At 33.4% G+C, this 16,933-nt stretch overlaps 2 protein-coding genes across 2 annotated transcripts; one reads left to right on the top strand and one right to left on the bottom strand.

The window, feature by feature from the left end:
- Positions 1-46: 46 nt before the first annotated feature.
- zcchc17 (zinc finger, CCHC domain containing 17) lies at positions 47-6,320 on the bottom strand. The gene is made up of 8 exons (XM_067410915.1): positions 6,093-6,320; positions 5,867-5,946; positions 2,794-2,851; positions 2,604-2,704; positions 2,377-2,468; positions 2,192-2,292; positions 663-784; positions 47-496 (listed from the first exon to the last, which is right to left on the bottom strand). Exons 2-8 carry the CDS (start codon positions 5,939-5,941, stop codon positions 338-340), a joined length of 708 nt encoding a protein of 235 aa, XP_067267016.1. The 5' UTR covers positions 5,942-5,946; positions 6,093-6,320; the 3' UTR covers positions 47-337.
- A 58-nt stretch (positions 6,321-6,378) lies between these two features.
- Positions 6,379-14,497, top strand: snrnp40 (small nuclear ribonucleoprotein 40 (U5)). The gene is made up of 10 exons (XM_067410914.1): positions 6,379-6,627; positions 8,547-8,676; positions 8,761-8,854; positions 10,078-10,243; positions 13,199-13,321; positions 13,413-13,533; positions 13,637-13,719; positions 13,926-13,987; positions 14,070-14,173; positions 14,304-14,497. Exons 1-10 carry the CDS (start codon positions 6,517-6,519, stop codon positions 14,351-14,353), a joined length of 1,044 nt encoding a protein of 347 aa, XP_067267015.1. The 5' UTR covers positions 6,379-6,516; the 3' UTR covers positions 14,354-14,497.
- The last annotated feature ends 2,436 nt before the right edge of the window (positions 14,498-16,933 follow it).

Genomic DNA, 16,933 nt, shown 5'->3' with positions numbered 1-16,933 from the left:
ACAGTGTGTGTGTTTTGATTTTTCAGAAGAACTCCGCATGACGCCTATATTTCAGTGAGGTCTTTCTAATTTAAGCATGTTCCAGTGTCTGCTGGCTGACGTGCTTGTGTTCTAAATCGAGCGCACGGGTCTGTGTGTTTCTGGGTGAAGGGCCATTCAGAGGTTGTACGGTGAACTTTTCTAACCTTCACACATGAAGCCAGTCACTTTTAATGGTTAAATTAAATTCAGCTTTTTAATATGAACAAAAAATACACTCAAACTGATCAGATACATTTAATCTGGATAAACCTGCCAACACACATGCAACGACATGCACAAGTTTTGCAAACCAAAATCACTTCGCCTTGTGTTTGTGTTTCTTGTGTTTTTTCTTCTTGTCTGAGTGTGTGTGAGAATGCCGGGGCCGTTTTGCATCTTCATCGTTGCTATCAGATGAAGAGCTCTCTCTCTTCCTCTCTTTCTTTTTCTTCTTTTCTTTCTTTGCCTTCTTTTCCTGCAGAAAAATAGGCATCATGAGCATGCAAATGAAAGATCAATTTGCCTGTAAGAGTAGGGCACTATTGCAGAATTTGGCAACAAGTGAGCAAGGTTGCACAACTGCTTGCAGGCAACTTGTCATCTGGCGCAATAATTTTGGTGTCAAAGGGGTGTGTCTGTACCTTTTTACGCTTCTGAGGCTCTGACTGGGTGTTCTGGTTGCTGGTCGGCGGCTCCTCCTCCTCTTCTGGAACTAAACTGTACTGCAGTCCAGCCTGAGAGAAGCAGTCCTTTGCAAAGTGACCTTACATGCAAACATGCATACATGTCATTATTTAGAAACTAAACACTGTCATAACGGGTGTTCAGGGATTAAACATACAATCTGCAAATGAAGGCAGTTGAAACTGACACTCAATGATTGTGTATGAAATCCAATTGAAAGTGTTTGCTGAAATACACACTAGTTACACTGTTAGACAAAATTTCTATATTTCAAACTTTATACTCAAAGAGTCCTGAACAAATTTATCACAATTAACACAACTGTTTTCTACATTGATAATGTTTCCTTAGCAGCAAATCAGCATGTTAGAATGATTTCTGAAGGATCATGTGACACTGAAGATGCTGAAAATTCAGCTTTGCATCACAGGAATAAATTACATTTTAAAACATATTCAAATTTTACTGTATTTTTGATCAAATAAATCAGCCTTGGGGAGCAGAAGAGACTTCTTTCAAAAACTCATGCAGATCAAACTTTTAAAGGGTTAGTTCACCCAAAAATGAAAATTCTGTCATTAATTACTCACACTCATGTCGTTCCACAAGACCTTCGTTAATCTTCGATACAAATTAAGATATTTTTGATGAAATCCGAGAGGTATATGACATCGTCAAAATAGTCATGTGACTGCAGTGGTTTAACCTTAATGTTACGAACTTCTGTGTCATTCTCATACATTGTTTACGTCCAGCGCTTCCAGGTTCTACGTCAGAACGCTGACTCATTATTGGCCGGCTCCTGCGTCAGCATCACACGCATGTGTTGTGCTGATCACGTGATCAGCTTTGGCCAATACTGAGCTGGCATTCGGATGTAAACACGGAAGCCTTCACTACGTAAAGATAATGCCAGGGAAGAGAAGAGATTATTGAATAAAGTCGTTATTTTTGCGCACAAAAAGTATTCTCGTCTCTTCATAACATTAAGGTTGAACCACTGCAGTCACATGACTGTTTTAAGAATGTCTTAAGTACCTTTCTGGACCTTGAAAGTGTTGATTATATTGCCGTCTATGGACGAGTCATATACCTCTCGGATTTCATCAAAAATATCTTAATTTGTGTTCTGAAGATGAACGAAGGTCTTACAGGTGTGGAACGACATGAGGGTGAGTAATTAATGACACAATTTTCATTTTTGAGTGAACTAACCCTTTAAAGTCACATCACGACTTTAAATAATATATTTAATATATATATATACTTCATATAATCTAAGCTAGAGAGGTTTTTCAGTGGATTTATCTTTATTTTACCCAAACATGTACTTAAGTCAAAGTATGTTGATGATTTTCATTTGGCTGAATCTTGTTGAAATAGCATCTCAGTTGAGCTTGTGATCAAATTCGGCAGTCTGTAAAAGGTTCAAAGGCCTAATGTGCACTAGAATTGGGTCAGGATGACACAACCTGGAGTTTCATACCAATGCAGCCACACTTTTTGCATGTGGTGTTGAGCACAGCCTCCAAGGTGATCTTCTGCCCGGTGTGATCTCTGAACTGTCTCCGGCGACGTTCGTCTTGTCTGAGTGAACATTTATTTAAGCATATAGTTATTACTTTATTTACTACTATAAGTACAACACTCATGTACAATAAACCCACTTACTCTGCCATGACGTTGTTGGGGTCTAAGTCCCGACCAGTGCCTTGATTGACAGATTTCATAGAGAAGGACAACTTGACTTTATCATCTTTCATCTGGACAGTGGATAGAAATCAAAATGGAATATTAAAATAATGTAACTGTATTATAAAAGACACTGTTGCATGTAAAATTATATTGTGTTGGTAAATCAGTATACAATGACAAGCATACGGGCAAATTGAATGTACCTCTTTGCCAATGACTTTTATCCACACTTGCTCCCCTACATCAACTATTTCAGACGGGTTATCCACCCGACAGGCTGACATCTCACTCTTATGAACCAGACCTGATGATATAAACAAAGTTATTATATGTGTATATTGATGCGCATATCTTTAAATGAGAACACAGATCTCGGTAACTCTCCAACTTCACCTTGTTTTCTGTATCCTGCAATCTTAACGAAAGCGCCGTATGTTGTAACAGACACTACCTGAGTAAATAAGAAGAAGAATGTAAATGGGCCAATGACGTGACGGGTCATTTTTTTTGTCCAAAGGCTTAATAATAAAAAATAAAGATGTGACATCCAAAGTATGTAAGGTAGTACAATTAGATCTCTTTTATTGAATCCAATAGGTTTTAATTATATTTTGCTTCATATAAAGGAATTTTAAAGATTTTGAAGTGTCAAAAGGTCATTCGGTTTAACCGTCCAAAGGTCAAAACAGCAGTTTCATTTGTGATTAAAATATCCTAAAATTTAATAAATGTATATATTTTTTATTGTCATGATTTTATAACATCATATATCACCATAGTGCAAAATGCTATTAAAATTATGTGTAGAAGTCGTTGTTTGTTATGAGAAAGAATGTCCGGAAAAATGAATTTCAGTGATGTCATTCGGATTAACCAATATAAAGGAACCATTTTGGATCAAGTCATACGGTTAGTATCATGTGACATCATTCAGACACCTGCAAAGGACCACATGGTCATGAAGTAAAGTAATTCACTTTCTTTTAACTATTTTAAAAAAAATCATGTTTTCACTTGCTCATGCGCATGTCCCGAAACATCAGGTAATTTGGTACAACCGCTATAAAACATGGAAAATGTTGTAATATTTTAAAAACTTGTACTAAATATAAAATGTTTGATTGTCCTTTTTCAGTTAGAATTATTTAAAAATATCGTCATTCGGTATAACCAAAAGTGTCATTTGGTAAAACCGAAATTTTAGTTTAACCAAATGATTTTTTGGTAACAATCTTGTAAAAAATGACAAAAGTAGTGTTAATTGTTATAAAAACCACATAATTACATTAACACTTAATAAAAGTTTACACTTTTAAAAAACCTTATTCATCAATGACCCAAATACAGCAATAAATGTCACATAGAAATACAGTTGCAGGAAAAAGTATGTGAACCACTTGCAGAATCTCTGAAAATGATAATAATTTTAACAAAATAAGAGAGATCATTCAAAATGCATGTTATTTTTTATTTATTACTCTCCTGAGTAAGATATTTTAAATAAAAGATGTTTGCATTTAGTTCACAAGAGAAAACAACAGCTGAATTTATTAAAATAACCCCATTCATAAGTATGTGAACCATTGATTCTTAATACTGTGTGTTACCTGATGATCCATGACTGTTTGTTAGTTCGTGATGGTTGTTCATGAGTCTCTTGTTTTTCCTGAGCAGTTAAACTGAGCTCTGTTCTTCAGAAAAATCCTCCAGCTCCTGCAGATTCATCAGTTTTCAAGCATTTTTGCATATTTGAACCCTTTCCAGCAGTGACTGAATGATTTTGAGATTCATCTTTTCACACTGAGGACAACCGAGGGACTCAAACTCAACTATTAAAAAAGGTTCAAACATTCACTGATGCTCCAGAAGGAAACACGATGCATTAAGAGTCGGGGGGTGAAAACTTTTGAATTCAAATATCAAGGTAAATTGTACTTATTTTGTCTTCCAGGAAACATGCAAGTATCTTCTGTTGGTTCTGAATGGCAGTACTAAATGAGAAACAATGATATTTAAACAAAATAAGAAAAATTGTGACATCTTCATCCTGTTCAAAAGTTTTCACCCCCCGACTCTTAATGCATCGTGTTTCCTTCTGGAGCATCAGGGAATGTTTGATCCTTTTTTAATAGTTGAGTTTGAGTCCCTCAGTTGTATGTAGCTGTGTCTCCTGATGATCCGGTGCAAATTGATTCACTAGCAAATTGCATTAAAGACATGCATGATTGGATGTCACAAAACTTCTTACAACTCAACCAAGATAAAAGCTAAGTGGCAAAAAAGGAGTTGTTTTTGATTTTAATTTTAAAGCTCATGTACGTTATATTACCAAAACAGCATTTTATCATCTCAAGAACATTGTTAAAGTAAGATCATTTCTCTCTCTAAGCAATACAGAAAAATTAATGCATGCATTTATAACTAGCAGGCTTGACTATTGTAATGCCCTTTTTACTGATCTACCAAAGAATACAATTAACCCAAAACACTGCTGCTCGAATATTGACAAAAGCCAAAAAGAGAGATCATATTACACCAGTATTAAAGTCATTACACTGGTTACCTGTTAGTTTTCGTATTGATTTTAAAAAGGCATTGCACGGACTTGCTCCAGACTATCTTTCAAATATGATTACAGTATATGAACCAAGAAGGACTCTCAGATCTTCTGATTCTTTTCTTCTAAAGCTACCTCATAGTAGAACAAAAAAATTTGGTGATGCTGCTTTTAGTGGTTATGCTCCTCACCTCTGGAACAACCTTCCAGAGAACATAAGATGTGCTGAAAACATTAATAGCTTTAAATCTAAATTAAAAACGTATCTTTTTAGTCTGGCCTTCCTGGAAAATCTTATAAAACCTTTTTATATTTTGTGTTTTGCTTTGTTTGTAATGTTGTATTTTATTTTTCATATTTTGATTTTTATAAATTCTATTCTTATGTATCTTAATAGGTCTATTTAACTTTTTAATTGTTCTTTTGAATTGTATTAATTGCTGTATCTATCGGTTCCTTGTCAAGCACTTTGAATTGCATTAACTTGTTTAGAAAAGTGCTATATAAATCAAATTTGCTTGCTTGCTTGCTCACTGTGAAAAGACGGATCTCAAAACATGGACATGGAGTTTTTTCTGAAGAACAGAGCTCAGTTTTATCAAACAAGAGACCATCACAAATCATAAAAACAGTCGTGGATCATCAGGTAACCACACACAGTGTTGAGAATCAATGGTTCACATACCTATGAATGGGGTTATTTTAATAAATTCAGCTATTGTTTTGTCTTGTGAACTAAATGCAAACATCTTTTATGTAAAATATCTTACTCAGGACAGTACTAAACAAAAAATAACATGCATTTTGTATGATCTCTCTTATTTTGTTAAAATTATTCACATTTTCACAGATTCTGCAAGTGGTTCACATACTTTTGCAACTGTATTTCTAAGTGATTTCAGATCTGACCTCTCCCTTCAGAATGCTGTACATTGGTGGCAGTCCATCCAGACCAGCTGGCTCTCTCATCCCCTCCTCGTCCATCACACCTGCAGAGGTACACATATGATTAGCCATCTGTCTGTCACTGCTCATGTTGAAGAATAAAACAAATCCAGTCTTTGACTGCTGCATCTGAAGACGCATTTTAGTGCAACGCTTTCCAAATGAGTAAATGCCAAATGAATGAACTTACCAGATGGGATCAAGTCGAGGACACTTTACTGTGATTTGAAAGCAATCTATAAGAAAACTGCAATATGCACGTGCTAAATTGTCGCAGTTTAGATTCCAAAAATCTTAATTCGATAAAAAAATATGATGAAATTTAAATACTGACAGACATAAAACACTACAAAACATCACATCGCAAAACGTAAACACATCTTGTTTGGGTGAAACATGAGCGTGAGTTCCGTTAGGGTATTTTCTTCCGGTTCAGAGATTTAACAGTAACCGAGCCAGCCAATCAGAAGGCTTCGTGTTACCGGATGTGTTTTACTTGTCGAACGTGTGTTGCTCGATGGTGGGAAGGCTTGAAAACTCATTCATTTTGAACAAGAGCTCATAGTTTTGAGACCTTTTCATTTATTTTGGGGATTTGAGTATTTTTCGCAACAATGATCGAACCGAAGAAGCGCGTTGCAGACATGGCAGTCGTTCCCGTCGGTGTGAAGCGGCCCCGGACAGAGCTGGTGGCTGCAGCGCAGTCCCAACAACTCTCTGCTATGGTAAACTGAGAGCTGAATTAGATAAAAACACTAGATGTTGCTCATAAATGTGTATATGTTCTGCATATGTTGTGGTAGTGGGGTTTTGATTCATCCCACTGATTCGAATCTTTTGAATCAATTTAACAAGGGTTCAGTGAATCTTTTTGCAGGTTACAGCATGTTTTGTTATTGAATAAACATTATACATTATACATTAACTTTCGTTCTAGAGCAAATATCTACTACAGATAGAAAGAAATGGGAAGTACCAGGGATTGTATTAAAGGAGTAGTTCACTTTCAAAATAAATATTTCATGATAATTTACTCACCCCCATGTCATCCATGATGCTCATGTCTTTCTTTCTTCAGTCGAAAAGAAATTAGGGTTTGAGCCCAAACGTTTGAAGGTCAAAATTACAGTTTACAGTGATCTCAGATCAATAAGGGTCTTATCTAGAGAAACCATCACTCATTTTCTAAAAAAAAAAGAGAGAAAATTTTTATACGTTTTAACCATAAATGCTCATCTTGAACTAGCTCTCTTCTTCTTCTTCGTTATTTGAATTCCAGCAGTGTAGACACTGCTAAGTGTATTACTGCCCTCCACAGGTCAAAGTTTGAACTAAATTGTCATATACAATATGCTAGTGCAAGTATATAACAATTAATTCAAACTTTGACCTGTAGAGGGCAGTAATACACTTAGCAGTGTCTACACTGCCGGAATTCAAATAGAGAAGAAGAGAGCTATTTCAAGATGAGCATTTATGGTTAAAATGTATATAATTTTTAATTTTATTTAGAAAATGAGCGATGGTTTCTCTAGACCCTTATTCATCATCTGGGATCATGTAGAGCTCTTTGAAGCTGCACTGAAACTGTAATTTTAACCTTCAACTGTTTGGAGTCCATTGAAATCCTTTATAAGGAGAAAAATCCTGGAATGTTTTCATCAAAAACCTTAATTTCTTTTCGACTGAAGAAAGAAAGACATGAACATCTTGGATGACATGGGGGTGAGTAAATTATCAGGAAATTTTAATTTGAAAGTGAACTAATCCTTTATTATAAGCCTGTATAAAAATATCAAATAAATATTTTGTAAAGCTAACAAACATTGAAATCTTCTTATTCAAAGAGTCTCTAATACTGTCTATGATATTACTTTAGTCAACAAAACCATAAAATAGTTTTTTTTTTTAAATTAGGTCTTCTAATCATGAATGTGAAATTTGGTCAAAAATATAAGTAAACAAATTAAATGAAAGCACTTTCATCTCTTTAGAATATTCATATGTTGGGTGAACTGTCCCTTTAATTACAGTTACGTTTGATGTAATTGCATTAAATACTGTATAGACAATAGAACAATTCTATATAAAACGGTGGATTTGACATCAAATTTTATGTCCTTCTCCCTTTAAATGCTTTGGTCTGTTCAAGAATAATTTATACAATTATATTATTTATTTTAAAGAATCAAAAGTGCAGTTTCATGTCTATCCTTGTATTGTTCAACTGGTTGAAGTTGATATGGGATTTGTAAAGTAATTAGTAATCTAATATGTTTTATAGAGAGTAATTAGTAACCTAATTATACAATTGAAGATGTAATAATTAGTAGCTAGTAATTAATTACTTTTTAAACACTGCTTTGCAATCTCTGTGTATACAAATCTACCATGCGTTTAAGCATCATACACACTTTCCTCACAAATAACAACAACAATAAAGAACCGTCACATGCTCCAAAAAGCAGAGACTACAGTAAACTAAATTAGTGCTTGTAAGCGAACGAGAAGGATTCGTTCACTTGAAAGGTTGATTTCAGAATTCAAAACAGATTGCAGTCAAAGGATAGGGGGTCTTCTTCATCATCTATGAGTATTTATAACAGCACCTGAATAAACAACAATCTGTTTGTGTGAATATCAGGGCCCCCCACGCAGCTCCAGTCTGCAGGCTCCCATAATGCTGCTCTCCGGTCATGAAGGTGAAGTTTACTGCTGCAAGTTTCACCCCAATGGAGCCACACTAGCCTCTTCTGGATACGACCGCCTCATCTGTGAGTCATTTACTGTTTTATGTTATTTTTTGTTGTGTTGAAGTGTTGATTTGCATTTGTTGATTATGTCTGATTTTCTTGTAGTGATGTGGAATGTCTATGGAGACTGTGAGAATTATGCCACGCTTAAAGGCCACAGTGGAGCTGTGATGGAGCTTCATTATAATACGGATGGCAGGTGAGTTTGTGTAACAGATAATATTCCAAAAAAGCTTCCTGTAGCATTTACACTCTTAAAAATAAAAGTTCCAAAGAACCTTTTGTGCAATGGCAAGATTCCTTGGATGTTAAAGTGGATCCTTTTACAAGATGTAATATCAGTCTCTGGTGTCCCCAGAATGTGTCTGTGAAGTTTCAGCTCAAAATCCCCCACAGATCATTCATTATAGCTTGTCAAATTTGCCCCTATTTGGGTGTGAGCAAAAACACGCCGTTTTTGTGTGTGTCCCTTTAAATGCAAATGAGCTGGGCAGCTTTCCAAAAGAGGGCGGAGCTTTAACAGATCAACAACAACAAAGCTGGAGAATCTCACGCAGACAAAATGACGATGGTGTTCAGCCTTACATTGTTCAAACCGGAGTCGACACTGATGGAGAGACTCAGGAAGAAGTTACAACTTTTAGACGTTTCTGAATGGTTAGTGGATAAATTGATGTAGTTGCTGTGGAGTTGATTCAACTCATCCACTAGCATGTGTCGTCATGTTAATCTTTTGTGCAAAAACCCGTATGGACGCCCACTATACATAGTGCACCTGTTTACCAAACAGAGCCATACACACCAGGATAACGTTTATGATTGCTATCAAATGCTGTGATATTTTTCTAAAATATTGCTCGGACAAAAACGCTCTTTTTTTTTTTTTTTTTTAGCAATCGAGCTTGCCAGGGTCAACTTGCAGGGTATCCGAGCTAACGAGACTCTAAATAGTGTTCTGAGCTCGTCTGTGCGGCCAATGACAGAACAGTTAACATGCTTGGCTCGAACTTTTGCCATGGCGTTAGAACTGGGAAAACAAAATGGCGTAACCATGGGTCAAAACGTGCAGATTAAGGGGCGGTGATAGTATAATAAGATCCCCTTTCTACGTCACAAGGGAAGCGAAATCTGAGCGGCTCGTTTTTTCACATGCTTGCAGAGAAAGGCTTGAAAAAACAAAGTTTTTCTGGGATGTCCTTTTTCACATTTTCTGGGTTGGTAGATGCACCGGGAACCCAATTAATGCACTTAAACATGGAAAAAGTCAGATTTTCATGATATGTCTCCTTTAAAGGTTCTTCATGTAACCAAAGATGCAAATAAAGCAGCTTTATTTTTAAGAGTGTACACTGTTATTTTAGACTTGCAAGAATAATGCATATAGTATATATCACATACTAAGTGTGTGTTTGTGTCTTCCAGTCTGCTGTTCTCAGCCAGTACGGACAAGACCGTATGCGTGTGGGACAGTGAGACAGGGGAGCGTGTGAAGCGTCTGAAAGGTCACACGTCCTTTGTGAACTCATGTTTTCCGGCGCGGCGTGGCCCACAGCTGGCCTGCACGGGCAGCGATGATGGAACTGTAAAGGTAAACATGACACCATTCAACCCACCAAGTCTAGACTGGAAACCCGTTAGACGTCTGTGACATGTCTCCACCTTATGGTTTTCAGTCTGGCTCAGGATATAGTGGACAATGATTTGCAGCATTAAATATATCGAAAGTAAACACGACATGGCTATATTATTAAAGTCATCAATTACTCACCCTCAAACTCCATAAGTTGGCCAAATTTTGGGTAAGATATTTTAAAGTGCCCCTTTTATGCTATGTTTATTTAATTTAGTTTTGGAGGTCTCCTACAATAGGTTTACAAGCATCCAATGTCTAAAACACTTAAATTTTCTCATAACACATTGCAGCATCAGCTCTTTTCTCTGTGTCAGTATTTGGTCTCTCTAAACTCTAAACCTATCTGAGAGCTTCCTCTTCTCTGATTGGTCATACAACCCAGTCTGTTGTGATTGGTCCATTGCTTACAGCGCTTATCTGAATGTCAGCTCTGGATCTTCCTCAGCTCTTGATACAGTGATACAAAGTTTTCTTTGAAACTTTGCGGAGCTTTTAAATTCACAAATAGCTACATCACACACTACATAAAAGGTAATATCCGAAAAAGCATAATAGGGGCACTTTAGATAATCTCCATCCAATGAAAGTCCTTGCAACCAATATTTTCATGCTTTAAAAAGTACAAAAAACATGGTAAAAGTAATCCATATGAATCAAGCGGTTTAATCCAAGTCTTCTGAAGAGAAATGATCGCTTTACATGATGAACTGATTTAATTTAAACTTTTATATACTGTAATTGATCAACGCACATCAAATATGATCAGCACAGAAGCTCAAATGTGACACGAGACCAACCTGCATTAGTGTTCTGAAAATGAACAGAAGTCTTACGGGTTTGGAATGACATGAGGGTGAGCAAATGATGACAGAATCACCCATTTGGCAGTTGCAGATTGGTTTGCCACAGGCACAGAGTGTTTATTTGTGTGGTACGATGACTGCACTTCAGCTATAATCCTGTATCACCCCTATGAGGTTTTCTGTACCTTTGCCCCAGATATTGGCCTAGATCTTTTAACCAGTATACCACCAGTTTACAGAGAAAACAGCAGATCATCAGTGCGGGCAGAGCCAAAACACACTCTCTTAGTGAGACTGAGAATTGTTTGTGTGAATCTCATGACATGCAACGAACTGTTGTGCTCAAGAAGATACGGGTTCGAATTAGGCCTGTCGTGATTATTGATTAATCATCTAATCGTCAATTGATCATTATTTGCAATAATTGCAGTAATTGTGTTTAAATTTCAATCACATTTTGCCAAAGAATATTAAATAATCTGTACATAAAAATAGTCAAAGACTTCCTTCATACAAAATGAAGGTTTGTGGATTTATATTATATTATATTATATTATATTATATTATATTATATTATATTATATTATATTATATTATATTATATTATATTATATTATATTATATTATATTATATTATATTATATTTATTATTATATTTAGTGCTGTCAAACAGTTAATCGTGATCCATCCAAAATAAAAGTGTGTTTACATATGTGTGTGTACTGTGTATATTTATTATGTATAACACATGCATGTATATAGTAAACAAAAATATATTTATATATAATGTTTATTTATTTATTTTATTATATATTATATTTATTATTATATTTGGTGCTGTCAAACGGTTAATCGTGATCCATCCAAAATCAAAGTTTTTGTTTACATAATATTTGAGTGTACTGTGTAGATTTATTATGTTTAATACATGCATGTATATATTAAACAAAAATATATTTATGTGTGTGTATATATATGTATATATATGTGTGTGTATATATATGTATATATATGTGTGTGTATATATATGTATATATATATGTGTGTATATATATGTATATTTATATGTGTGTGTGTGTGTGTGTGTGTGTGTGTGTGTGTGTGTGTGTGTATATATATGTATATGTTTATTTATATATAATATAAATTATATACATAAATATATACATGTATACATGTAGATATTTCTTAAATATATACTATATATACATTTGTGTATTTATATATACATAATAAATATACACAGTACACACACATATTATCTAAACATACTTTTATTTTGGATGCGATTAATCGTTTGACAGCACATATTTATATTTTATATATATATATATATATATATATATATATATATATATATATATATATATATATATATATATATATATATATATATATATATATAATATGTGTGTGTGTGTGTGTGTATAATATAAATTGTATATAAATATACATGTATTCATGTAAATATTTCTTAAATAAATACGTGTGTATTTATATGCATAATAAATATACACAGTACACGCACATATTATGTAAACAAACTTTTATTTTGGATGCGATTAATTGCAATTAATCGTTTCATAGCTATTATATTATATTATATATTTTCACAGCATTAAACCAAATTATGTGGGCCTACTTTATACATTTTTATTATTACATTACATATGATTCAAAGTCTTGGTTTACACTGTATGTGACATACACAAAACATAAGTAGTTAATCGCAATTATTTTTTTTGATAATTAATTGTCAGCACAAAACTCATGAAAATGACGGGCCTAATTTGAATATGACCTGGTTTGTGTCCCAAACCCAATCTCCCTTTTTTTGGTCAAAATCTTTCACTGTCATAGTCTGTCTAGTATCTAGGAGAAAAGACAAATAGTCAATCAATAACATAAAGTTTTGTGTCTGTATTATGATTGTTTTAAAGTTGTTACCGTCAGTCTTTAGGTTGTTGCTCATCATGATTTTTAAATGTCTAGACAGACAAAAATTTGATTTGATCATTGATATCTCATTGAAGAATGTCATCTGTGTGTGTTGGGCTAAGAGTGTTCAGATGGACTAACGGTGTTCTCTGTTCATGTGTTATTGTAGCTGTGGGACATCAGGAAGAAGGCCTCTGTTCACACGTTCCAGAACACGTATCAGGTTCTTAGTGTGACATTCAATGACACCAGTGACCAGATCATCTCAGGAGGCATCGACAACGACATAAAGGTCTGTGTGCAACAAATAATCTTCTGGGCTTTTTATGCCTTGATATTTTTGTATGTTTATTTATTCTCTGTATGTGTGTTTCACGTTGCAGGTGTGGGACCTCAGACAAAACAAACTGATTTACAGTATGCAGGGTCACGGAGACTCTGTGACCGGTCTGAGTCTCAGCGCAGACGGATCCTACCTGCTGTCTAACTCCATGGATAACAGCGGTAAGCTTAAATGTGTGACATACTGACCCTAAATGTGTACCTGTTATTAATGTGTTTATGACTGATTGCCTACATGTACTGATGTTTTCTGTGTCTGAAACAGTGCGTGTCTGGGATATCCGTCCATTTGCACCAAAGGAGAGGTGTGTGAAGATCTTTCAGGGAAATGTCCATAACTTTGAGAAGGTAAGCCGAATTCTCTCTGTATGTTACAGTTCTGCTTTTTATAAAGAGGGTAAGTGATTCCCACTCTGATTGCTGCTATCTGATGTTTTTTTTAAAGCTATTCTTTAAATAAGGGGTGAATTATCAGTGAATACTTTTCAGTGAGGCTGAACTGGAAGTTTATACTGCAGTGTTTTTGAAAGTGAAGGTTTTTTGTGTTATCTTAGAATCTTCTCAGATGCTGCTGGTCTCCTGATGGGGGTAAGATTGCTGCCGGTTCTGCTGACAGGTATGGGTGTTTTTGTGTGGTTTATGCAGTGTTTGTACAGTATGATTATATGTGAGGTTAATGCGATGCGTTTGTGTTGTAGGTTTGTGTATATTTGGGACACAACGTCGCGTAGGATCCTTTATAAACTGCCTGGTCATGCTGGGTCTGTCAATGAGGTGGCTTTCCATCCAGAAGAACCCATTGGTAAAAAAAAGACTCTTTTATTCTTATAATGTAATGTATAACAAATATTATAAAGCAAGCACATGTTTCCCATACTGTTTGTTTACCCATTTCCGCTCCATGTGTAACTCCATTATTATGTCTTCCACAGTTCTGTCTGGATCCAGTGATAAGCGCCTCTACATCGGAGAGATTCAATAACTGTGTGTGTGCGAATGCTGTTTCTGTGTGTGACTGAATGTGAGAATGAGAAGAAGATGTGTAGAAGGAGATATTATTTGGAATTTTGACATTTGTATTTGGTTGGAAAATTGTGATGACCAGTTGAGGGGGGAAATGTTGAACGTTGGCTTTTTTATGCTTTTAATAAACTTTGTTTCAAAAATTGTTGCGTTATGTCTTTGGGTATGAAGTATGGTGGGTGTGTGTGATTTTTATATATATATATATAAAAAGGTCAGATGTTTTCATATATATAACGGACAGTATAGTATACTTAATTTTTCTCCATCCTTGCAACCAAATATTTAGCTTCAAATGTAAATAAACATGGTAAAAGTAATCAAAATGAATTCATTATCAAATAAAATTTTCACTTTTTGGGACCCTTTTTGCACTTGGAAGGCGATCATTTGTTTATATAAAGCATATACATTTACACTTTTTTTTCGAAAATGACCGATGGTTTCTCTAGATAAGACTCTTATTCCTCGTCTGATATCATTTAAAGCCCTTTGAAGCTGCACTGAAACTAATTTTGACCTTCAACCGTTTGGAGTCCATTGAAGTCCACTATAAGGAGAATAATCCTGGAATGTTATCATCAAAAACCTTAATTTCTTTTCCACTGAAGAAAGAAAGACATGAACATCTTGGATGACATGGGGGTGAGCAAACTATCAGAAAAATTTTATTTGAAAGTGAACTAATCCTTTAAGCAGTTTAATTCAAGTCTTTGAAAAGAAATGATCGCTTCATATGATGAATTTATTTAATTAAGACTTTTATTCATATTTAAACATATAAACGTGTGAGACCCTGGACCAGAAATCCAGTCATAAGTCGCGCCGGTATATTTGTAGCAATAGCCAACAATACATTGTGTGGGTCAAAATTATAGATTTTTATTTTATGCCAATCTATATATCAATTTTATTTTTGTGAGTGGATATGCATTGCTAAGGACTTCATTTGGACAACTTTAAAGGCGATTTTCTCAATATTTAGATTTTTTTGCACCCTCAGATTCCAGATTTTCAAATATTTGTAACTCAGCCAAATATTCATACATTAATGTAAAGCTTATTTATTCAGCTTTCAGATGATGTATATTTCTCAATTTCAAAAAATTGGCCCTTATGACTGGTTTTGTGGTCCAGGGTCACACACATGCATACATATATATATATATATATATATATATATATATATATATATATATATATATATATATATATATATATATATATATATATATATATATATATATATATATATATATGTGTATGTGTATATGTATGTAATGTGTGTATATATGTACTACTGTATATTCACAGTATGTGTGTGTATATGTATGTTTCACAACTATATATATATATATATATATATATATATATATAAAACTGTGTGTATATATGTACTACTGTATATTTACAGTATGTGTGTGTATATGTATGTTTCACAACTATATATATATATATATATATATATATATATAATATAAAATTGTGTGTATATATGTACTACTGTATATTTACAGTATGTGTGTATATGTATGTTTCACAACTATATATATATATATATATATATATATATATATATATATAAAAAACTGTGTGTATATATGTACTACTGTATATTTACAGTATGTGTGTGTATATGTATGTTTCACAACTATATATATATATATATATATATATATATATATATATATATATATATATATATATATATATATATAAAATATAATATAAAAATGTGTGTATATATGTACTACTGTATATTTACAGTATGTGTGTGTATATGTATGTTTCACAACTATATATATATATATATAATATAATATAAAAATGTGTGTATATATGTACTACTGTATATTTACAGTATGTGTGTGTATATGCATGTTTCACAACTATATATATATATAAATATAATATAATATAAAAATGTGTGTATATATTTACTACTGTATATTTACAGTATGTGTGTGTATATGCATGTTTCACAACTATATATATATATATATATATATAATATAAAAATGTGTGTATATATGTACTACTGTATATTTACAGTATGTGTGTGTATACGTATGTTTCACAACTATATATATATATATATATAATATAAAAATGTGTGTAGATATGTACTACTGTATATTTACAGTATGTGTGGGTATATGCATGTTTCAACACTATATATATATATTCAATATATATATAATATAATATAAAAATGTGTGTATATATGTACTACTGTATATTTACAGTATGTGTGTGTATACGTATGTTTCACAACTATATATATATATTCAATATATATATAATATAATATAAAAATGTGTGTATATATGTACTACTGTATATTTACAGTATGTGTGTGTATACGTATGTTTCACAACTATATATATATATATATATATATATATAATATAAAAATGTGTGTATATATGTACTACTGTATATTTACAGTATGTGTGTGTATATGTATGTTTCACAACTATATATATATATTCAATATATATATATATATATAATATAATATAAAAATGTGTGTATTTAT

The sequence above is a fragment of the Chanodichthys erythropterus genome, chromosome 15 (genome assembly GCF_024489055.1).
Source record: "Chanodichthys erythropterus isolate Z2021 chromosome 15, ASM2448905v1, whole genome shotgun sequence".
Classification (NCBI taxonomy): Eukaryota; Metazoa; Chordata; class Actinopteri; order Cypriniformes; family Xenocyprididae; genus Chanodichthys; species Chanodichthys erythropterus.
The sequence above is the reverse complement of the archived record's forward strand: the minus strand, read 5'-3'. Positions and strand labels throughout refer to the sequence as shown.